This window comes from Prinia subflava, chromosome 3 (assembly GCF_021018805.1).
Source record: "Prinia subflava isolate CZ2003 ecotype Zambia chromosome 3, Cam_Psub_1.2, whole genome shotgun sequence".
Classification (NCBI taxonomy): Eukaryota; Metazoa; Chordata; class Aves; order Passeriformes; family Cisticolidae; genus Prinia; species Prinia subflava.
Window position 1 is genome coordinate 2,046,009 of NC_086249.1, and position 24,550 is coordinate 2,070,558.

General features: G+C 38.4%; 1 protein-coding gene across 12 annotated transcripts in view; it reads left to right on the top strand.

Annotated features, from left to right (window-relative positions):
• The window catches only part of ZPLD1 (zona pellucida like domain containing 1), a 135,220-nt gene extending 111,027 nt beyond the window's left edge, over positions 1-24,193 (top strand). For all 12 annotated transcript variants that reach the window (XM_063393781.1, XM_063393787.1, XM_063393783.1 and 9 more), the window contains 10 exons: positions 2,654-2,767; positions 8,133-8,353; positions 10,643-10,824; positions 11,463-11,535; positions 14,523-14,620; positions 15,259-15,339; positions 16,157-16,328; positions 17,681-17,789; positions 20,684-20,713; positions 22,600-24,193. In XM_063393781.1, the coding sequence (XP_063249851.1) occupies positions 2,654-2,767; positions 8,133-8,353; positions 10,643-10,824; positions 11,463-11,535; positions 14,523-14,620; positions 15,259-15,339; positions 16,157-16,328; positions 17,681-17,789; positions 20,684-20,713; positions 22,600-22,775 (1,256 nt within the window). In that variant the 3' untranslated portion in view covers positions 22,776-24,193. The remainder of the gene's footprint in view (positions 1-2,653; positions 2,768-8,132; positions 8,354-10,642; positions 10,825-11,462; positions 11,536-14,522; positions 14,621-15,258; positions 15,340-16,156; positions 16,329-17,680; positions 17,790-20,683; positions 20,714-22,599) is intronic.
• The last annotated feature ends 357 nt before the right edge of the window (positions 24,194-24,550 follow it).

A 24,550-nucleotide genomic window follows, 5' to 3' on the forward strand; every position in this document is an offset into this window, starting at 1 on the left:
CAGTAATAATATCATGTTCCTGTTAGTATTTTGATAAAACTTTTTGGCTTCTATAATTATATTAAATGGTCAGCCATATCAGTATGATAAAAGCCTTTTGGTTAGGAGGCTTTATACATTTGAGAGGCTGAAGTTCAGAAAATTCTGCTGACAAATAGCTTGCTACAGGCCTTGAAGACCAGGCTGGAGAAGCAGGAATGGCTGCCTTAGTTGTATCTGGGTGGCAGATGGGTGATGTTGGCCTCTCAGGGTGCTTTCTGGCTCTGCAGTTCTCTTGAGAAATAAAAAATAATGCATGTTCCTAGCTTATTTAACCAAAAGCACCAGGAGTCAGCTCAACTGGTGATGTGGATCTGCATGTTGATCCATATGCAGATGAGTCATACCCAAAAAGAAAGTAGGACAGTACTGGTTGTGTTAAAATCTGAATTGTTCTGAACACAGCTAGAGAAATAATGCTATAAATACTTAATGTCTTAATTCAGATGTGTTCCTTAGCAAACATCTATCCATCCTCCAAAATGCAGCAGTATAAGTTATGTTTAATAATTAAAATTTTAGAATTTATTGTGAAGTTCTGCTTTTCATCTAAAATAATAGTTACAGCTTTATCAGTGGCATCTTTCATTAAACTCTTTTCAAACAGTATTTTTTTTTTTTTTGCCTGCAGAAAACCACTGTGGATGTTAGAAAATTAAACTCAGATTTAGATCTTGGTAAATTGCCCTTGATATAGCCCATTGTAATGCACATCAGAAGCCAGCCCATATACAAGAGAACAGTAATACCCACTTTATCGATGTAACTGCTGTACAAGCAGAGGTAAGGCTCCAGGACACCAGAGAAATGCCAATTTTCTGAAGGAAAAGAGGTTTCCTTCAAAATAACATATGAATTTTCACAGTAAACAAACAAGCAAAACACTGTCGTTCTTCTCCTTTTGAGAGTGATGGACAGGGTGAAGAGGTCATGAAAATACAGAGGTTTCATAGCAACCCAGTTGGAATTTTTATTTTCTTTTTTATGTTTTCACAATTCTTCATCAACATTAGCTGCAAGTGCTGTCAGCCTCCACAGGAATTTAAAGGAAAATGCATGAAGGGTCAAAGAGTGCTTTAGTTTAGAATTTAGTATCCACATGAAACAAAAAGGAGGTTGCATTGTTACTGGAACTCACACATGGAGAAAGTTGTGAAGAAGTTGGTGGGAGAGCTGTTTCTGGATGTGATAATAAGAGAAGTTACACCTGACTTCCCAAATGCTTAGCTGGAAGCTGGCTTTTCCAGTTCTGTTGTATTCCATGTACTTCCAAGCACAGTTACAAAGGAATCATTGGCTGTACACTTGGACTTACCTTGCCTTTTTAGAAGAATTTGGGTCAGTGTTTTCTTGGAGTTGATCTGTTCATTGACAAAGCATGTAGGAGTGTCCTCTAAGGGTCTTTCTTTCCACGTAGACTATTAAGTGAGCATGGTTTAAAAATAGGGAAAGCCTTCATGCTATTGAGGAGAAGTAGATCAGAGGCTGCTGTTGTAGCCTTGAAGGATCCAGTAAGGAGTGAGGGTTTGTCTCGAGTGTTCTCTCCATGTGCTGTGGTCAGCTCTCAGCAATGCAGGACAGTCCCTTGCCATGCCAGGTATGTCTGCATTTAGGTGTTCTGCATCTCTAGAGTTTGCACATGTTCCTCATCCACATGGAGAAAGGAGGTCTGTAGTCACCTCTGACACCTGTAGTCATAGAGGAAGCAATTTCCCAAATCTTAGAATTGCTGAGCTCCTGTCCAGGCAAGTGCAGAGCATTGCCACATTTGGGGTTTACATCAGCAGCTATGTCCTCTAGAATGATAAAATTTTACATATATAAAAAACCCAACCAAACAAGCCAAACAAAAAATCAGTGCACTTGGATTCACTGACAAAAATCTCAATATTTTGGGATGCTTTTGACAGACATGCATAAGAAGTTGGTTTTCTTTTCTTGTGGTGAATGCCACAGGTATTACACCTTGGAGCTTTTCTTGCAAAAGGAATCGTTACTGAGAACACAAGAAATCCATGTGTTCTGATTGCCAGATACAATTCAAGTAGATGCAAGTACCTGTACCAGCGCTTTGTGTAAGCTCAATTTAATTGCATTTGTGCTGCAAAGTACAAATGTTTGGCAAATAGATATGAACCAATTTTTATTCTAGGATCTTGAGAATTGCTGAGCTAACCATTTATGTCTATGGTTTTCCATGACTTGGAACAATAGCTTTATTTTAGCCAAGACATCTTTCTCAAGGAATTTTTACACTGAAATGTCAAAAAAAAAAAAAAAAAAAAAAAAAGGTTGGAATTCAAATATCCAAGCAATTCTAATCCATCAATATATTTTAGGGTTTTCTTTTTTTTGCCTTTTCTACTATCCTTGAGTACCTTTCATTTTGCCACAAGTTATGATTAGAAGTTGTAGAAGTTAATAGAATTTATGCATTGCTCAGGAGTGGAGGAATGATGGGCCCCGCTGTCTGTGACCTCTTTCCCACCAGACTGTGAGCTCTATCCCCCTTTCCTTTGCTGGAGACCATCGCCTCCCGAGCCATAGAATGTTTGCAGTCAGCATCCTTAATGCAGTGAACAGATGTGTGTAATAACCACTTAATGTTTTCTAGGTTTTGCAATGGAACAGGTATGGTTCCTGCTCCTGCTGACGATTAAAGTGCTTCCAGTGATTGCTCAGTTCAATGGGTACAACTGTGATGCTAACCTCCATAGCAGGTTTCCTGGTAAGTATTTAATAGACTTTTTTTCTAATGGCTTCTTTATTGTCTTGGTTCAAAGCAGTGCTTATTTTTAAATACAGAGATCTAAATCTGTCTAAAGCCTGGGGATAGGACTACACATTAAGCGACTGTTAACTGTTTTTGTGACAATGAACTTGCCTAATGCTGCACTTTGCTTTCTTAATTGCACAATGGGTCAAATTCAGCCTGATAGCAAGGCAAACAATTCCCCTCACACCAGTGGGGCTTGACCTGCTTTTGCCAGAGCTCTAAACTGTCCAAGACATTCACCAGAGCTCATATTGTTGTAAGTGTTCTCTATAAATTTAACATACTCGCACTTCTAACTGGGTTTTCTTTCGTGTTTGGGTTTCATAGTTTCCCTTTCCTGGGTAAGAGAATATAATTATATCTTTTTAGTAAAATATAGGAATGTATCTATTTTAAGCAAAATTGACTTGATGGCAAAATTTTGGTGCCTCACTTCAACATTAAGTCCTTGGTTAGGGACAGGTGAAGCAATGGTATTATATCTATGGATGATGTATTTTCTTTCCTCTAAGAAAATGGGAATGAAGTCATTTTCGGGGACATTAGATGTTCAGATCTGTTAATACAGGGAGAAATAGAAATGAAATGCCAATCTTAGTGGCATGATATCAGGGTTTACTCAGGCAAAGGATCCTTTTAGTTTCTATTACATTGCTTATCCTTCCTGCTTCAGTTGTATCTTGGACTGAATTATAATAATAAAAAGAAGGCTGTGGATACTGTCTCCCTCACATCTTGTTTTTCTGAGATAGTGATTGAATGGAATAGTTCAGTAATGAACACTCAGTCTAGTATTACACTGTAATTCCTTTCCTGTTGCTTTCTGAATAATAAAAGTTTTGATTTTTTTTCAGGAAGGGTCAGGTCTTTTATTAAATTTAAGTCAGCAGAAGGCAGAAAGCCTGTTCATTGATTCCTGTGTTACTATCACACTGCTAGGTGCTTTGTTGACATAAAGACCGACAGTGGGTTTGATTCTTTTCCCCCTAATCGATATGAACATGAAGAGCAGAGAAATAAGACATGCAAAGAAGATCAACTATATTGTCTTCATTCCTGAGAAAATCAGTTTAGCTGGGTATTTCACAAGCTACTTGTGTGTTTATATGTATTCTCCTTCTATTATACATATAATATATATAATATATAATATATATAATATAATATATATAAAATATAATATATAATTTATATAATGTATATAACATATATTATATATATAATACATATTTATATAAATGTGTGTATATATATATATTGTCCCCTTCTCAGCATCAGACTTTTTTACAGTCTTGCCTCTGAAGGATGAGTGAATTTTGCCCACATGCTTCAGAACTAACTTTTGTATTTCTTATGTAATTGTGGCTTTTTTGGTCCCTGTTTCAGCCTTTTTGAGAGGTTGGCAATGGATAGAGGGATGTTTATGTTCCTCTTTCTGTGTTTTCAAATTTTTCTCTGGTCATTTTTTGCACCTGCTCTGTGCCAATGTTTATTTGCAATGTGATACCTGTGAATTGAATTCATCTCTTGTTGAGGGTATTTAGGGGCCTCTTGCAGTTCTGCCTCATAAAAATGAGTCATATCAGATTCCATGTCTGCCAAATCTCATTGACTTGGGAGAAAATCTGTTTAGATTACAAATAAACAGATTTTTTTAAAGTAAATTCTAATCACCCCTCATTGGCCATGGGAGCTGAGAGCAGAGTCCTGCTTTTTCCTGTTTATCATCTAAGGCAGCAAAGATTCAAAGGCCAGGATTTAATCAACCATCTTATTGATGATTTTGAGAGCTAGGGAAAAAAAAACTTGGTTGTTAGTTGTGCATCTGAGATGGAAGTAAAAGCCAGGAAACCATTTTCCTACAAATTTGACAGGTGTTATTTTCAATATGCTGGAGGGTCTGCTGTGTAATGGGCTGGGGCTAGTGGGGCTGAGAGGCTGCTGAAGGTGGGTGAGAGATCCTCTGCAGGGAGAAGGGGCTCACTCTTCCAGTGCTGGCTTCCCCAGCACTCAGCTCAGGCTGTGGTTTTGGGGATGTTGCCTCAGGGCCCTTGAGGTTCAAATGTAAGGGGAGAGGTGAGAGAGAGGTCAGAAAGAGAACATTTTAAACCCAGTATTTTCTAGGCTAAGACACTACTCTCAGAACCTGGTTATGGGCATTTTTTTTCCTGTTCCTTGTTTGTTCTGCACAAGGAGTCCATATCGCTGTCAGCTGGAATCCCAAGCATGGCGTGCAGTCACCAGAGAAGCCACTGGGTGCTGAAATTGTCTCCTCTTTTTCTTTAAATGTTGATAAGAAACAGAAGTTGTCTTCAACAAATAGGACAAATGAAGCCTTCCTAGAGGAACCACGGAGCTCATCCATTTTTCATTTGTTTGTGCTTTTATCATTCATCGCTGAGGTGACTTCTTGCACAGGAATGGTGCAGCATAAATAGGATGACAGACAGAACTTTTGTTCCTGCAGTTTGCAGGTTTATTTTTGAGTGCAGGTATGCAATAGTCATCAGGAATGAAAGAAAAATAGTCCCATATTTAGTAGAATGAAAATGCAGTGATTTTTTTCATACGAAAAGCTAGGTGTGTTCTGGAGAATACATAATTAGGTTAGATCTTGCCTTCATTCAGAGAGCTTACATAGGGGAAAAACTTTAGTTCTGCATTGCAGTAAAGCATAGCTTTTAGAAGGCTTCTGGGGCATAGAGCCATGGCAGTCTGTCTCCAGCTGGGACATGCAGTCTTGATTCAGGAGATTCTTGTCTTAAGTACATGTTGAGAACTTGGTCGGGACTGAGGAAATGTTGCAGCTTTTTCACATACACTCTGCATTTTAATTCCATATCAAAGCAGTGATTTGATCAAAGAGGAGGTTCATAAGGAGAAACTGGTTTTGAACTACACAGGTCTTTTCATTCCTCTTCTGATGGAATGACTTTTATCAGTGGTGCTCTGTGGAAAACCCTTGTACTCTGAGAGGTTTTTTGCTGCCTGCCCTGGGGTGAGCTGTCAGGGTGTGGAGGGGTAGCAGAGCAGAAGCGGGCAGTGGAGCTCCCAGCATCTGCTCCCACGGCTCTGCCCATAATTCAAGGTGGTCTCTGTTCCTTTTGGATCTGTGTACCTCTGGAGCTTTACCCTCTTGCTTGAGAGACACCCATGAGCACTGCTGGCTGTAGATAGCTTGGGTGATTTGAGTCAGAAAGGAACCAAGTGGTTTGCCCCTGTGGAAACTCTGAGGCACAGAGGCCATTTTAGTTAAGGCTCCATCAGTTGGGTGCTGTCACCTTCAAACCATCGCTTCTCTGACTCAGAACACCAGAAGCTTTTAATGCAGGAATGCAAATACTTTTTGTTTGTTTCCTTTAACTTATATAGGAAAAATATTTACCTTCAGAAATTGTCAAGAAATGAGCTAGGCGTTTAACATCTAGGGGGGCATTAGATCTGTTTGGGACTGGCTTCAGATAAATTTCTGCACAAAAAAAAGTTTTGTTTCCAGAATGGACTAATTTGGCAGCAATACTTCCTCATGAAGCAGTGGCCAGAAAATGTTAAGTCTGGAAAGGTTGTTTATCCTCCTGTATCACACAGAAGTTGGTTTTGTACAGTATGGTCTCATTTCCCATAGTGTCAAATGATAATTTTGCCACTGGTAATGGTAACTTAATTGGTAAAGTTATTATTCTGCTTTTTGAAAAGGCTTGAAGTGAGTTATAAAATTAACTGAGCTACTTTGTTACATCCTGCAATTTACTACAGTCTGACTGTTTGTGCATCAGTCCAAGGAAGCATAAATGCACCCTTTGCCATTCCCCTTTTTGTACCGGCCCCTCTACCTTAGCACACTCATTAAATGGATCGTAATAGTCCTCCTGCAGTGAAAACCAAGGCATGCTGCTTCCTGATCTTTGTGTGTTACATTAGTGGGGTTATGATTGTGTAAAAACCAGGAGAATTTCATGCCAAATCACTTCAACTCCTGCCTTGCCTCCAGTACCTTTTTGCCCAAATTTACTCCCAGTGAGTAACATTTATCACGCCATTAGCTCAGGACTCAGTTTGGCCTGTTATTTTCTGCACTTGTTTTGGCTTGCAAGCCACCATTAAAGCTGTCTAAATTAAACTGCTTGTGCTCCTGTACCATGGGGGAAGAACTAGTTCATGGTAATGGAAATTTCATTTCCTCTCTGCTGTGACTACACAGTGAAACAATTCATTATAGCAGGCTTAATGGTACAGTATTGACCGAAATTGTTCTACAATTTTTAATAGCCCTTAATCTTTAGGCAGATGTAATAAATTAGTTCTATAAAGGAGTAATGTCTGTGTTTAACACAATGCAGTATGTATTTTTGTAAAACACCAGGGGGAAACACCAGATCAGCCCCCCAACCATCTACAGGCAAAGAAGACCTTAAAGAAGAGCAATGTTACAGCTTTAAAGTAAAACAATCTGTTGCTTGTGGCTGTATGTGAACCTGATGCTTTTCCATTCAGTACATAAAAATCTTCAGAACTTTTGAGTAAAAGGTCAGATTGTCCAAAGATGGCTTTTTTTTTGCTGTTCAAAAATTGATCAGTTTTAACAGCTGCTGCTTTGTAGGTCTTTTATGTTGTCATAATGCACAGAATGAAAGATTGCAAGATGCTTTGTGGTATTGATCATTGTCTTTCAAGAGCCAACTGATTTTTCATTAAAGCTCAAGTTGATGGTTCTTCAAAAAAAAAACCACAAAAACACCCCAAACCGAAAACCCAGGAAAAACCAACTTTAGAGAGATCATAATAAATTATTCCGATCTGCTGTTGATTGTACTTCAAAGCCTGCACAGCCTGAGACTGTGATCTCATATGAGGTGGACTCCAGACAACTCAGAAAAAATGTAGCCAGTTTCCATGCCAGAGTGGGCTGGGAGGCAGAGCTTGGCCTTCTCAATTACTCCAAATTGCTGGAAATTTCTGTTCCAGAGGGGCTGCTTAATCAGACTCCAAATATTTAACTATTTGCTGTTTTCTACCCTGTTGCAGTATTTCATTTTATGAACGTGCTACTAAAAGATTTGCTGGGGGATTAATGTACTTCTTGCTTGGATGCACTATGTTATTATATTAATTCTTGGTTTTTCTTTAGTGAAATGATGGAGTCAAATCTGTTCTTCAGACTAATACAGTTCATACCTTTATGTTCTAATATTTTGCTGCAATGAAATCTAAAAATTTATTTGATTGGAAGTCACACCTCTAGACTAACTGCTACAATAGTTGTATGATGATTACTTCAGGTCTTCTCACAATGTCTTTCCCTGTATTTTTCTTGCAGCTGAGCGAGATATCAATGTTTTCTGTGGAGTACAGACAATTACTATGAAGATAAATTTTTGCACAGTTCTTTTTTCTGGCTATTCTGAGACAGATCTGGCTCTGAATGGGAAACATGGGGATGCCCACTGCAGGGGCTTCATCAATAACAACACCTTTCCAGCAGTGGTCATTTTCATCATCAATCTGAGTACTTTGGAATCTTGTGGAAACACCTTAGTGGTAAGACCGAGTCAAAGCAAAATTATAGCATGACTATGTGTACACAGGATGAAGTGAATGCTCTTGACAGAGTTGTATCTTTCATAGATAACATTTGCTTTGTCTTACCCAGTTAGAAATATATTGTGTACATCAAAGAAAACCAGAGAGTGCTGGTAACTTATAATCTTGATTACTAGTAAGAAAATACGGTGGGACACACATCTGTCCTCTAATTAGAAAGTGCAATTTTAATTTAAGTATATTTTCAATGGGAGAATAAGATTTTTCCAAGGTGTTCCTAAACCCCTTGCGGACCATGATTTAGATTTTGCAGAAGTGGAGGGTTTCACAGTTCATGTGTATCACATAGAGTGATAATATCAAAGTACCTCTGAATAACTTTAAAAAACAAGTTTAAAAATGTATTATTTTCAAGGCTTTTATTCTCTCCAGAATCCCTGTCAGTTTTTATAACAAACCCCCTGTTTGTTGCTAATAATTTTGCTGAAATGTTTGATACAATCTATGACCTCTTTGCCTTAGGCTGAGTTTTCTTTTAAAATTTCAACCGAAAAAACCAGTTCAGCCAATTAAAGACTGTGTTTTCCAGCTGAGCACCTCCATGATTTGTAGTAGAAGAATTTTCCATGAAGCAACTTCTTCCTGTTCCTGTGTAGCTGGTCATCTTGTAGACTCCCTGAACTTGCTATTTGATCATGTTCATAAGAGCTTGATGTTTAAAAAACAAAACAAAAATACCCCCTCCCAGTCTGATAAATCCAAATAATTGGAGCTCCCCATGAAGTCCCCCACCAGGCTGCACTGAATACAAAGACAAAGTAGCAGCTGCTAAAAATAAAGCAAAAAATATTCACCCCATCCTCTGTGTTTGTTCATGCTGTGCCCCAAATGAAGACAAAAAAGTAACAGGGATCATTTCTTATCATGTTCCCTACACTGGAGTTTTACAATCCCCTGCATTTCTTGGCAATGTTTCACAGCAAAGACCTTCAAGCTAATTCTCAACAAAAGTGAGGGAAAGACAACAGTTCAGGCAGAATTTGTGTAAAACCCAGGTCTTTCTGTAATACAGCCAACTCAGTTTTTACTTTGTGGGAGTAGGGTGGTGAGGAAGTTAACAAAGCTGTAGTTGGCTACTACTTTAGCCTGCACTGTTTAGGCAAAACTCAGATCCTGGAAAATTCTATTTTCAACATTTTTGTGCCATTTAGAAAATTACTAAGTACACTGTGGGCAAAATGCACTGCTTCTGTCTTTTAGGTGTGTTTTTGGTTGGCAAAGAAGTCAAAATTTTTGCTGTGTGTCCTGTGCTATTTACTGCAAAATGTCACAACTCATGTGCATCTCAGGATGATGCTTCCATAATGAAATGGATTTTTTTTAAGAAACCATGTGTTTTAAAGCTACTGAGAACACCTGTTTTGCTAATACAGTTATACAAAAGAAATACTGCAGTAGAAGTCCAGTGCCATGTTAATTTGCCCTGTAGTGTGTGTGCCTGCAGAGAAAGGAATTTGTGCTGCTTCTCAGCTGTTCTTAAACCACCCCTTTATTCAGATCAGAAGCTACAGATGGAGTGGGGCTGGGCTGACACCAGGAGAGAAGTGTCCCACAGTTTTCCTGAGGGCTGAGTGACTTTGCAGGCTCTGCACACTCTGTGAGCTGAGCAGTACAGACTAACACGTGCCCATGGACGCAATTTAGGTTGCACTGGCATTAAGTCAGCATTATTTGCAGCTCTGTAATTGCTGACAGTTTATAGTTCTTTAAATTAAGATTTAGAAATGTATAATATAAGCAAAGCCACACACTCAAAGTTCAACTTCTTGTCGTGGGTCTTCTTATTTTTGATGTGTCTAAACCATCAGTGAGAGAATATTGTTTCTGTGAGTGAAATTGCTTGTCTATTGGCCTTTTTATTGGATATGAAACTCATTGTAAGGCAATACCTTTTACTGTAATAGGAAAATTGCTTTAGTTTTTCCCAATAAGTTGCATGAATTCATTAGGAATGTAGAAAGTACCTAAAAAAAATATGTTTCCAAGATTCATAATTCTTTTCAAATGTTGCTCAAGTCTGTTCTAAGAACAGGGATGCAGCTTGTGAATTTTATACATGTGATTCCAGGGAGGTGACAAACAGAACACAGGGAAGATGTTATTAAACTAAATTGATTTTAGAAGGTTTTAGTGGAGCTATTTCAGGGTAAATGACCATCAGTGTCCTTAAGATTTTTGTTCTACAGTTAACTTCAGCTAATAGTAATTTTCTGTCTTCCTCAATAGGTATCCTCAGCTCGAGGTGTGAATGCTTATGGAAATATCTCAGTGGTACAGATAGGTAATATTTCAGGCTATATTGACACACCAGACCCACCAACGATTATCAGCTACTTGCCTGGGCTTCTGTACAAATTTAGCTGTAGCTACCCACTGGAGTACTTGGTTAACAATACCCAGCTTGCTTCGTAAGTGTGCTTTTTCATTTCTATCTCTTTCATCCCCATGTTTGTGTAAGCATGTGTATGTGCATGCCGTAACAGCATTGTCCATGTAGTAATTTTTTGGCTGTTTAAGAGTATAGGGAAAGGAAAAAGCACCAAAAGAAGAAGTGTTGCAAGGAGAAAGAATTCTGTAGTGTCGTTATATGAGATAACACAGTTTATGAAGAACTGCTGTTATGAAGAGATCCTTAGATAATGTAAAATTTCACTTAAAATTCAGATGTTCTGCTGAAAAATTATAGCAGTAAAAAAAAATCTTTATGAAATAGTTTACAAGCTTGTAAGTATAGAATGCAAGAGAAAGTATTTCCAGAGTAAACCTGTACATCATGTAAAGTGAGTTCCTTTTTGTCACTTTGCCTCTCTGCTAATTATTTTTCTGATTCATGTTTCCTGTAGCATCCATTATTTTCTGCATAGTTAAGATTGTCAGTATTTCCACCATAAATTCCTGTTTCTGAAGTTTATAACCCAAATGCATAAATTAACTCCCTGTGATATGACTCATTGAGTTTTTTAATGATAAAGCCCACTGAAGTATGCAAAAACAAAAATAAGGAATCTTTCTTCATGACGGTTTTTGGTTTCTGGTTTTGTTGTAGGTCATCAGCTGCTATTTCTGTAAGAGAGAACAATGGTACATTTATCAGCACTTTGAATTTGTTGCTTTACAATGTGAGTATAAAACAGTATCACCTGGACTAAATTAATCTCCGTGCTCTGTGGATACAAACTGTTTTAGCAGACCAAAGTATGGTTTCCTCTTCATAATTTGCTGTTTCCTTCCCACTCCTCCCAGGAGCCAAGTCTTTCTTCCAGGCATCTGTCATCTCTGAATTCCTTTTTCCTTTTTGTTTGCATGTACCTGCTGTCTGTATTTATATGCTGGTCTTTGAGGACAGACACAGCCTTTTTGTCCTGTATTTATACAGTTCCTCAATTTACAGCTCTGGCTTCCAGTTGTTAGTGCCATGTGACTAATCAACTGTAGCCATAACAATCATACTCCAGAGTGCATATTTTGTTTGCATTTATTATGTTTCTGTGTGTGTGTATAGGTGCTTTGTGCTGAAACAGAGAGTACTCTGTAGTGTTCTGTAAAATTATTCCAGACTTATTCCCATAACAATGAACCGTAGCACTTTGCCTGGGGTATTTCTATGCTCAAGCCTCATCTGAGTGTTTCCATCATCTGTGAATGTTGTGAAGGGTGTATCAGTTTCAAATCTATAGCCTGATGCATATGTTGCCTTACACTGTGGACTTTAAAGATTTTGAGGGTTAATAACTAGAACAGTTTTCATCCAGTGCTTCTTCCTTATGTTTTAGATAATTTGAATATGCATTATTGTAAAAGCTTTTACCACATAAAATGGGTTGGTGACACTAAAACATGAAAAATGCAAGGACCTTTACTTAACATTAATCCCTGAAATTATATTTTTGCGTTGATTAAAATTTTTACTCATACATTTTAAATACCTTATTTAAATATCAATTTTTCAATCTATCAAGTATCATTTCTGTAAATTATGAATCCGATTTTTTTTGCATTATTATTCATGCCACCGTGTTGCTGAGTTATAATTCATGCAACTGATTTAAAAGTCAATGCTTTATGCTTTGAACATAATGAGCTATAAATATTGCAACAGGACATTTTTCAATGGCATGCTCTAAAAATCATGTTTGTTTGAAAGAGTAGAGCTGCAAATAACAGCCTATAATCTGTTCAAATGATGATTATAGTTCTCTCATTTTTAAATAAACCTGTGATCAAAAAGATGGGGCTGAATGAGGGTAGGCAAATTTCTCAGTCAAGCCAAGCATTGACCACGGCACGCTGACTGCCTTTCAGGGCCCAATTCAGCAAATAGTCAGGGATAAATGCTATTGATGCTCATATTGAGCACATTTTTTCCTCGGTTACCCCATGCCAAAATGTGCTTTCATCCTGCCCACTCCTGTAAGCCTGCACTGTGAACAGTGGTGTCTTTTCATCCTGATGGCAGCCACATTATTTTCCCTAGTGAGTAACACTGTCATAAATAATACTGCCAAGGCTGGTAGATTCCAGTGGTGGATATGCCCTTGTGCTTTGCTTCCCAGTGCTGGATAAATGCATGGGCAGCTTGTGCACTGCCTGTGTTTTCCCCTGCTGTCTTGACAAGGGCTCACTTGATCCCTGTTAACAGTCCTGGTTTTGGGAGGGGGCTCAAGGCTCATGTCCTCCCTTGCTATTAGTGAGGGGATGTGTACAGATGTGTTTCTTGACTGCAAGTGGCTGTCTTCTCCAAATTTAGCTGTAGTGTTATTTCTTAACCTTAACTCTTCATCTTTGCTTGCCTCAATCTTCCATCACAAAGTGTTGTTTAGGTTTACTTTGTGATGCTAGTACCTGTCATTGTTAGGAAAGATAAGAAGAGTTGTTATGATGGACTCATATTTTAATAGCAAAATGTTTAATGGGCTTTCACAGAGCCTAAGTGGCTGTGTGCTTTTATGCCTTTTTACAAATGTCTGTCTAAATAAATAAAAACTACTCTTAAAAATAAAAGAGCAACAATGGAGTGTGATAGTGAGGGTCTTGCACTTTTTAATGAGTTGCAAAATGTGGCAGAGCCAAGTGCTATAGAAATGTATAATTAAATTGAGAGGAGGCAGACCTACCTGAAGGCCTCTGATACTGCTCAGATTAGTTATTGGGCATGCTGTTAATTTTGGCATTGTCACCATTGGAAAAAAATCACTTGGTTTCTGGTGTAAACCATGTTGCTGTCAGCTGCTGTTTGCAATGGTTTCGCTTGCCACAATGAACCTGGCTGAAATCCTGTTTACCAGGTCTCGTGTATTGAGTGTTTTGACCTTTCACAAGAGATCTCAACATGCTGAGTCACTGTGCTATCTGCATTTGCAATGTGTTTGCCAAAGGTGACATTTCCAGATAATGCATTTTGATATTCTCAATTAATGTCTGTCACACAGATCTGTTTCATGGCTTTGTTGCTCAAGTGATGTTAATGGTTTAGATTCTGAACAAAAAGCCCTAATAAAACAGCTATATTTTAGTAGTAGTATATGGGGAATTCCCAAATTTTATGTGGAATACAGCCTTCTTGAAACAGCTCTTTTGAAATAGTAGAATTTAAATGAAAAGGTTTGTTACTTGTAGTTTTCAACAAGCCAGCTTCCATAGAAGCTTCCTTACACTTTGCATAACAGAATGTCTTTGTTCTCCCAGACTATAGCTTAAAATATATAGCATTGCTATCTCCACTAATTCAAATAACCTTAACAACTCTTCCTGGGAAAGAGTGCAGAGTGACTACCCAGTAAAGCTCCTCTGTTAGAAAACCAGATTAGCTCTTGTGTTTGCCTGTAAGCTCTGGGAGAATTACTGAAGTGTCAATGAATGATATGTTTTCTTTAATCACTGACTCAACCATCTTATTAAACTCTCCCAAATTGTTGCATGGGGCAAGGCCAGTCTTTTAGACAAACTTGTAGGTAATTTCTCTGGCACTGCTTTTGGCTTCTTCCCTTACAGAGGACAAAGTAAACGATGGTTCTACACAGAAAAAATTGCTGAGAGCTCAGTCTGGATGCAGATGGGTTGTGAGAGTGAAATTTCTGTTACAATTGAGGCAATCTTTGTTTTACAGGATTCAACCTACAGCCAGCAGCTCCTTATTCCAAGTACAGGTTTACCTTTGAAAACCAAAATATATGCAGCTGTAAGAGCAACCAACCTTGATGGCAGGTACCATAAAGGGTGTTATTTCTTGTCTTGCTTCCTTTTCAGCTCTTGTTACTTATCTGATTTAAAAGCATCTGTCTTTCCTCATAGCTTTTTGTGTTTCAAAATAATGGTTGGTGTTCAATAAACCCTGCTCTCAGCTGGAGGGTGTCAGGTCCTTGGCAGTGAATGCATATTTTGCTGCAGTTCTAGTTATGAAAGTTTTCCTGAATTATATTCTTAAATGCAAAATAAAATAAAATCTTAAATCCTACATTGTTTTTATTTAGTAAAAGGCCTCTGTTGGGCCAAGTGAGAAAATCCAGGGCTTTTAAAAGTGGGCAGGTTCTGATTTCTAGTCCTATGTGGCCATGATTTCTGAGATGTGCAATGTGTGTTGGTGTGATGATTGACTTACATGAAAACAAATGATTTGATTTATAAAATTCTGCTGCTATGTCATGCTGTTTAATCTTCTAAGTAGCTGAAGAAACAGGATGACTTGTGTGTGACCTGTTCAATACAATAACTCAGTTTTGCTGTAACAGCCTGCATTACCTGCTTGTATGCTTTTTTGTACTGTCCTTTCATCTCGCCTCACTCACACCTCCTGAGGCATGCTCTGCCACTTCCCCTCAGCTATGCCTTTACTCCCTGTGCAGGTGGAATGTTTTGATGGACTATTGTTACACCACACCATCTGGCAACCCCAGTGATGATCTTCGATATGATCTTTTCCTCAGGTAGGTCCTGTGCAAACCCAGTGTTTTGTTGGTCCTTCTTAAAAAAAAAAAAATCTCTTCAGTAGTGGTTTCTTAAACTGCCTGGAAAGCTTAAGCATTATTAGAGGCAGGTCCAAGGGTTAGGCTCATAGATAACATGTCAGAACTTCTTTGTGTGTGAACACAAACATAGAAGCAGGTGCCAAGTCACAAGTATTATGAAGGTAGAGAGGCATCTATCCAAAGTAGTTCTTGTAGAGATAATATGAATGCTTAAAGTGAATGGCTAAACTGGCCTTTATTTCACCAAGGGTGAACGTGGTGAATGACAGTGATGTAAAACATCAGAGACTTCAGTCCAGGCAAGTAGTTAAGCAAATGATTAAATATAAATAAATGCTCCTACTTCTGCTCCCAGTAATAACATTTATTTGAATTGGAACTTTGAGAAATATCTTGGCACTATCTCAGATTAAATTTTATCTGTGACACCTATTGGAGAGGTACTGTCTTCATTTGGAGTTACCTGTCTATACTGGTTAGCATACCTGATTGCTTTTTGCCTCAGGTCTCAAGTTTCTTTGAGCACTGGAATTAAATGGTACCGTGGTTATAGCTGTGGTGCTGCAAAACAAAGCAGAGTTTTTGTAGGAATGTGTTTCAGCACAGCAAGCTGCAGCCTAACAGGCAGACCGTGTCTGCAGATATTTGCACTGTGTCCTTTCCCAAGGAACTAGATTGTTGAACTTGCTGCTTAAGCCATCTTATTCTCAGCTAAGAGCTTCAGAATACTCAAAGAGCTGCTCATCCCAGTTTCACTCTTCTCTACACAAACTAGCTGTGACAAGGATCCGCAGACAACCATAATTGAGAACGGCAAGAGTCAAATGGGCCGGTTTTCCTTCGAGGTGTTCCGCTTTGTGAAGCACAAGAACCAGAAGATGTCCACGGTCTTCCTTCACTGTGTGACGAAGCTGTGCAGAGCAGATGACTGTCCCTTTCTCGTGCCAGTGAGTTGTAAACGTCTGCATATAAAATAGGCACACTGGAGTTCTGCACACAAGTGTTAGGGAAGTTTGGGTGGCACAGAATGAAAGCGACTCGTAGAGACTGAAGTCAGAATGTTTTTTGTGTCTGAAGGAAAGTGAAACAACTGATGAAGAATATGGAAATGAATACTGTCATCTGGAGATAAAATAATACTAGACCTGCAAAATACAGGTTATTGAATGTAGGAGAAATGACCTCTTTGCCTTGTGGTCCTTAATTTTTAAAAGTAACAGCTCTGAGATGGCTTTTGGGTTGGTACTCTTAGTATAGTAGTAAGATATCCATCATCACAGTGGATGAAGAGAAATACCTTAGAATATAATTTATGGAAAAGTTCAGTCTATAGAATGTGCTGTTACACTGACAAAGAAAATTTGGGAAAGTTCCTCATCATGGAAAAAAATGCCATACTCCTTAGAGTTTATCATCTCCCTTATCATCTGAAAAGTACTCTTGTGTTGAAGTTCATGAGGTTATGGGTATTTAAAATCAACTAATTTTAGGAGTATCAGGAACAACAAATATATTTTGGAATTGGAAACATTTAAATAAACATATGAACACAAAATTCTGTCATGACTTCAGAGCACAGCATTGTTTCCCACTAAATGACTTTCCATTTAGAATTTTGAAGTGCAGTCAATTCAGTGTAGTCCTGAAACTTTATATGTAATTTTATATCTTTATGTTGCAGATGTATGTAATTTGTTTTGCATTCAGCTTCAGTGTTCAGTGTTCAGAGGTTTTTGAAGTCCTTTCACAAGAAGCTGAAACTTCTTGTTTGAAATATGGGAAATATTCTTGTTTGAAACATGCTTGAGTACCATAGGTTAAGGCAGATGATAGGTTACAAATGTTAAAGGCAGATTCCAGATGAGAGTGCTGGGGACTGCTTTATTGTGTCATTGCTTTTTAAAACTCCATGGAACATGTGTAAACTCTCACTTGCAAAGCTTGCTAGAATAGGGATTGTCAAGCAAAATGGATTTGTTGGGGAAAACTGTCTGTAAACACAGCTTTGGGAAATTAACTACTGAAAATTTAATATACTATAAGATGCATCTTGTACACAACAGCAATGTAGTTTTGTAAACAAAATGAGGCCAAATAAAATGGGAAGCGAGGAATTTACAAGATGCAGTTCTAGGCAGTATTGCAGGTGTTTTTATTGCAAAGTAAATTAATACACACTTGGAAATAAAATCAAAGTTGTAGTATTGCTTACCAAATAATTCACATTATATTAGGAAGCACAAAAAGGCCACAATTCTGCTCCACTCTGAATCTGTGATTGTTTTGATTGACCACTCAGGTCTGCAGTAACAGAGAAAGAAGAGACACTGGTGGAAGAACAACCTGGCGCCCTCAGAGCACATCTGGCAATGCTGTCATCTCTGCTGGCCCCATCATCACCAGGAGTGGTAGGAATAAACAATCTTTCCCTTTGGACTGCAGGAATTTCAGAAACCTGGGGAAATGCTTTGCAGGTTAACCTAAATTTGCAGTCACTTAAAGGGTGAATTCTCTGTGAGTTTGCTGAGTACTTTTTTACTCCCGCGGAATATATTTTATTACATTTTTTATTACTTTCTTTGGTAGAAATTTTGAGCTAGTATTTTTGTTTGGCTCTCACATGCTTCATCCTCCAATAAAATCACTGTGAGATACTGTTATACATATAAGGTCATTTTAAGAGTCCTGACTCTGTGAGTTGACTTTCTTTTTTTTGTCAGATTTCACTGGAGATAATAGAATTTAAGATGCTCTGTTCAGTGTTGCAATTTAATTTGGATGGATAATGAATATTCACTGTCACTTTCTATTCACCATTCCTTCCAGCTTCCCTCTGGGTTTTTATCTACATGTGGCTTAAAATTAATGCACACTATTCTTAGATTCAGCTATAAGAAAGAAATGGGACAAAACCATTGTAAATTTTAAACAGTGGGCCAAAATCTACTGCTTTAAATTGAGGGTGAAATTCCATGATTTTCATTTTTACTGCAAATTGTTTTAGGAAAAAAAACCAAAAGGCAGCTCTAAATGTAACCTGTGGTCTCTGAAAAAAAATTATGTGACTGCTGTTTAACTTTTACAGATTACAGATATTTATAAGCAATTGCAGTTGAGCAACTGATTTCAGCATTCTTATGTTTTGGATGCTTGGAGGAGGACTGAACCTGGTCTAGGAAAACTAATTTAAAACTTGAAAATAAAATCCCTCTTTAAATGCCAAGTAGTTGTACCTGTATACAAAGAGAGCAGTTGACCCTCCAGAATGGGGAACCACCTAACAAGAGACCATTTCTAGAACAAATAGGCTCTGTTATGAGCAGCATTTCTGCAATGAAAATGAGGGATTTCTTGCGTTATACATGGTCCCATTTGAGTTGCTGCCGTCTGATTAGCCAAGAAAAAGTGAGAAGAACTAACTTCAAAGTTGCATGCATGAGTACATATGGGAAATGAATGAGTGATTTGCTCAGCCAAACAAGCATGCTGGAGTAATGCTGCCTCAGGCAATGAATGGAAACTAGATACAGCTTCTTCTACGAGCAGCCCCTGGTAGGTAATGTAGCTCATGATTCAAATGCTGCTTTTACAATAAAAAAAAAAAAAAAGGATACCTATCCATCACCTTTAAATACTGCATAGCTTCGAGCCAAAAGATCTGATGGATGTTTAATGGCCTCAAAGAAAGGATAAACAACTTTATAATTTCATGACAAGTGTTGTGGTTGTTTAAACGAGATCATGAATAAGGGTGAAAAAAAGGAAAATAATTTTTTAGGTGTATTCTGAGAGTGGGTGAGTAAAGCTTTTTTGATTTCTCCATCTTCATAGTGTGCTTTTTGGAGCATTCCACTCATGCTGAAAGAAGGATGGTTTAATGGGAAGTACTTGAAAAAAATGAGATTCAATTCCAAACTCAGCCACAAATTTCATGAGGGACATTGGGCTAGTCCCTCAATCTGACTTGCATTTCTCTTTTTCTTCTGGATCAGAAAGAGGGAATTAGTCCTGCTCATAATTCTCATTATGAAAATATGCCCTTAAGAACCAGGAGGTTTATGAATATTACAGTTAACAAACTAAAAATGGGAAGATCATGCAAGAACTTGACCAAAACTATCTGGATAATGAATAATTTTGGATAATTTTGAACAATTTTTTAAAAATGTAGGTAAATTTTGGATGACGATTACTAAGGTGTAGCTCTGGCTTGCACTGGTGTGATGCTGCAGGCTTACACTGTTTTCAAGGCCACCTCTGGTCTAGCTTCAGCACAGATCCATTGCCCAGAGCCCATCAAACCTGCTGCACCTGGCTCACCACGGTCCATGTGCCACCCCCAGGACTGCACAGAAGCCCCTCAGCTCCCTCCTTTAGGGTGGAGCTGCAGCTGTCCCAGGCAGGAGCTGAACAGTGCTGCTGCAGGAGGGCTGGTCCTGCTCCTGGCCTTTTCTGAACTCATATTTCTGACTTTTGGCTCTTTTCAGAGTACACGGTATTCTTTTTTATTAATCTAAAATAAGTCATTACAGGAGATGTACACAGAAGAAAATGCTGTAGTCTCTGTATGGAGACAAAGCAGGCACCTACTTGTGAAGTTAAAATTATGTAGCTTTTGATGGATGTCTCACTTAAGCTTGGGAGACAGCTGCTCAAAACAAATGTGTACGTGAACTGTGCTTACAGATTGCACAAAAAATCCCCAAAACAGTGGCAAGAAATGTAATTCTGAAACGGACACTGGTAAGTAAGTAAAAACTGAAGACAAAATACAAATGTTACCCTGAATATAGAGCCACTATGTAACTGCCAAGAGGAAAATGAACATGGCAAAAAGAGCTTTTTTTTGTACTAATTTATGGTCGCTGACATGTTTCTTCTTGTAAAACTCAAGTTTTTCCTATAGAGCTATTTTTTAACATGATTGAGTGAAGGGGCTTATGTATAACATTGTACTTATGCTTGTGTTGTTTCTGAGGGAGACAAAAGCACTGGCTACCCTTTCCATTAAGAGATTCCTGATTTAAGCTGGTGTTAGTTTGTTTTTCCACAAGACATTAAAAATATCAATTAATATTTTAAGATCTCCTGATATTAAAAATGGAGCAATGACATGCAATTAATGTTATTGTCCATATTTTAAATGAGATGTTAAAAGCTGCTGGCCAATGTGGCAAGTAGAGCTGCTGTGTTTTTAAAATAAATATACAACTATTGGCTTTTGTGTTGTAAGAGGGGAGGAGGTAGGCAGAGGTATTTTAAAAATATAACATGTGCCTTTTTTTTTTTTTTTTTAATATAGATGAGACACCAACCAACAATTCACAGCTTGGTAAGTTAACCAGAATTCTAAGAAACATAAGAGAGGGTTTATGGGGGAAGGAGAACTGAGGATGAACCATTTTGATTAATAGCTATTCACTGGGATTTTTGTTGTTGTTGTTGTTGTTGTTGTTGCTTAAATGAGTCAATACCAACATGTGCTGAAAAGAAAGGAATTGGTGAGTATGGAATTCCCTGTTTAATTTGTGCACCCAGCACCATCTACATTGAAATTTTTAATTCCTGTGATGCAATTGAAATGAAGATCTGATGCTGCAGCATATGAGGGTGAAGGGCACATTATAGCCACCAGATGCAAAACTAGAGTTAAGCAGTAAAATGTGCCCATGCCACACAGGAGTAGAGCAGGAAAATTTTTATTATGGTTCAGTCTAGCTTTGATCACATCTCAAAGCCAGAAGGTCAGAGCTTCAGCTCCTGTTCTCCTAGCATTTAGCCACACAAAGAGAAACTTGGATTGAACCTGTGCCCTGCTGGGGCAGTGAAGGAAACAGGCTGCAGGGAAGATCAGCTCTTTAAGTTTTAGGGTGCTTTTCCTTTGGGCACTTGGAACACTTGTTTCAGTCTATCTCTTACTGTTCTTTGCTGGTAACAAGGAGTGGCTGATAGCTAAGAAAGGATAACCAAGTGGTACATTGGGCCATTCCACTTTGTATTTCTTCATAACAGGACTGAGTGGAACAAGGAATCCATCCTGTCCTCTGAAATTCAACACAACTTGTTCCTTTCCTCATTCAATTTATAACATATAAAAGCAGCTAATGTTCTTGTCTGTCATGGAGAATTCTCCCTGTAATTAATTGCTACCTGGTGTGCTCCTACCTGTGGATATAATTAAAATAATAAAAAGAAAATTCTTTATTTGCTGCTTGCTGTGTTAATGGCTGCTACCTTTCCTTCCCATCCAACAAAAGCAGCAGCCTCCCCATCCCAGAGCAGCAGCCTTTCCTTTGCCTGTTGCTGTCCTGTGGAGAGCACAGAGGTGGAGTGAGGTGGGGTTACTGCTGCAGTGGTCAGAAAGCAGCACAGTGTTGGGAAGGGGAGAGTAACCAGATCAGCAGTGCTGAGTTCCTTTCAGCTTGGGTGAGGAGGGTGGGATTAATGGTGTTGAGGGCAGGTGGCTGCTTCTGGGAGGAGCAGTCTTACATGGAGACTGTTGTCATTTCACCTCACTCTCCACCACAGGTAATGGCAAATGTTCATTGCCATTCAAAGCATACTCAAATGCATTTTTTTTCTCTCTCCTGTTGGAAAGCACAGTACCAGCTATGGATGTATGTGGCCCATTGTCTCAGAACTGGTCCACGAACAGCTTGCTGAACTCAATAAGTATTAAATATGTCACCTTTTCTACCTGAGAATTGATAAACATATTAAGAAATCCTTTCTGAGGGTGTACAACAAGCTTTCAGAATGTCTGATATCCGGTGCCAGACATGTCTGCTGATTTATATAAATTTTGAGTTGAAATGTAGATAGTGATAGTGGGGAAGAAATCCTTTCATTAACCTGATTAGGCCACAAATCCTTATACATGTACCTTGATAGTCCTCCTTGAATAAGTCCTTGGATAGTGATGGCCTTGTCTTGAGTAACACAGGTCAAGGTTGGTCACTAGCAGATTAGGGATAATGCTTTAGAAAGCACATTTCTTTATCCCTTAGCATGACTGATATGGAAAGAATTAATAACTGTTTTCAAAATGTAGATAAGCTTTATCCAAGCAGACAGGTGCTGATTCTGAGGTACAGTTAGTTCTAGCTCTTTCATTGCAATTATACAGTATATTGAGTGTTTGAAGGGGAATGCAGAAGTATTTGGCACTAATGAGAGACAAAACCAGATTTTACCTGAGAATTATTCTTCTCCTTGCAGCTCACCCAAATGGACCTCCTTTCCAGATGAACACAGTCACCAGTGCACTGATTTCAGGCATTGTTGTCCTAGGAATTTCAAGCATTTTCTTTTTCGTGTGTTCTCTAACCCTTCTGCACAGAAACTGGCCCAACAGTTCAGTCCTGAGTGGCATCCGGAACCCAGTTTTCAACTGAAAGTGATGATCTGTTTGCACTTTTTGTTTGGGGTTGCCTTTCTCATCTGTGAAATATGATTCCATTAAAAAGTAATCTTAAGGCAACACTCCAGTGGTATCCAGCTTCTGTTCCAGCTATCCTGTATTTGTAGATTTTCTAGATGATGTTGTGTAGGCAAGCAGACGATATTGGTAACAAGCCTAGAGAATGTTGAGAATCTCAGTTGTGTTTGCAATCAGACTGCATGACATTTGCCCATGAATGTGCTGACAGTAGAGCTCATGTCTTCATCTGCTCAGTAAGGTCTAAAAGTTGATGAGGCTGCAGATGAGAACCTTTCCAAGTATGCCACTTTAATACAAAGGCTGACATATTCAGAAAAATTCGTAAGTTGGTAAACACCTAGGAAGGATAAGGATAACTTCTCTTTTGTCATTAAATTTTTCACAAAAACAAGTGTGTCTCAGGGGGAATTTGTTTTCAGCTGTCTTGGCTAAAAATAACCTAAAAGAGGCTTGGAACAAGTGACTTTTACTTATTTGTAATTTGAAGGTATTTTCTTAAATCTTTCTTCCATTGCCTCATGGAGATGTATATCAAGTATTGCCCAAACTTTCCTCACAGAAAATTATTTTTGGAGCACAATTTGGCAACTGAGTAAAACTCTCACTAATACACTAATTGTTAAGGGCGAGTTTTGCCCTGTGAGTTTTTCAGTTCTCAGATAAAGCTTTCATTTCCACACAAAGAGTCATCAATCAGTGCTTATTTCTTTAGCAGATTTTCTGCATGAGTTAGATTTTTTTTTCACTGCAAGGATGAGGAGAAGAGGGCAACTAGAATGATGGCAGGCTACAAGCAGTACTGTACTGTTGTCTCTAGTTAATCTGATGAACATCAGACTTACCTGAGCTGAGTGTGAGTGACAGGTGCCCTCAAACAGGAGCAAAGGCAGTGGCTTAGCTGTGTAGAGTAGACAAAAATACTGGCACTAGAGAGGCCACCATAGACACAATATATTAAGCTGGACCGGATAGACAGTTGGGATTTTGGTCACACATACAGCAGTTAAATTTCATTTTTCATGTACTGTACATATTGGCCTAGAAACACCTCATTGATATTTATCATCATCCTGTGTTAACCATGTCTGTGTCCTCGCTGACGTGACAGAGCTGGCTAATGATCAGGGCTTTTTGGTTCTCAAGGCTAAAGACAAATACAGTCTTGTTCTCAGTTTTCTCTGATCCTGCAAATGCTGTATAAAGGCCTGTTGTTTGCAAATTCCACTGTGCTGTAGGGCGGTATCCCTAACAACCAATACTGTGCCTGTTTTCCTCCAGTCTTAATACCTCAGAAACATTTTTGCACTTCAGGGGTTAGGTCTGATGACATGTAAAACACGATTGTTTAATAAAATTATTTTAAACATTTCAGAGTGGGTGCTTTGTCTGAACTGTTTTTCTCCCCCTGTCCATTTGTTAGTTTTGTAAATTCTTCCAGGGATCTCATTCTGCAAAGAGGAAAACTAGACCTGCTTTTTAAAGTCATTTTGGTAAGAGCTTTCAATATACAGGATAAATTAATATAATTATAAATTTACTGACCTTTAAAGGAATGTGGTAAACTCTAGCGATTTATATTGCAGCCTGGGGATAAATAAACTCAGATAATCTGTTTTAATTTACTAATAAAGACAACCACAAAAATCCCATTAATGTAATTACCACTTAGTAAGGAGCAGCTTTAGCTGGAAGTTTCCAGTGATGGAGATAGCCATTATCATCATTAGA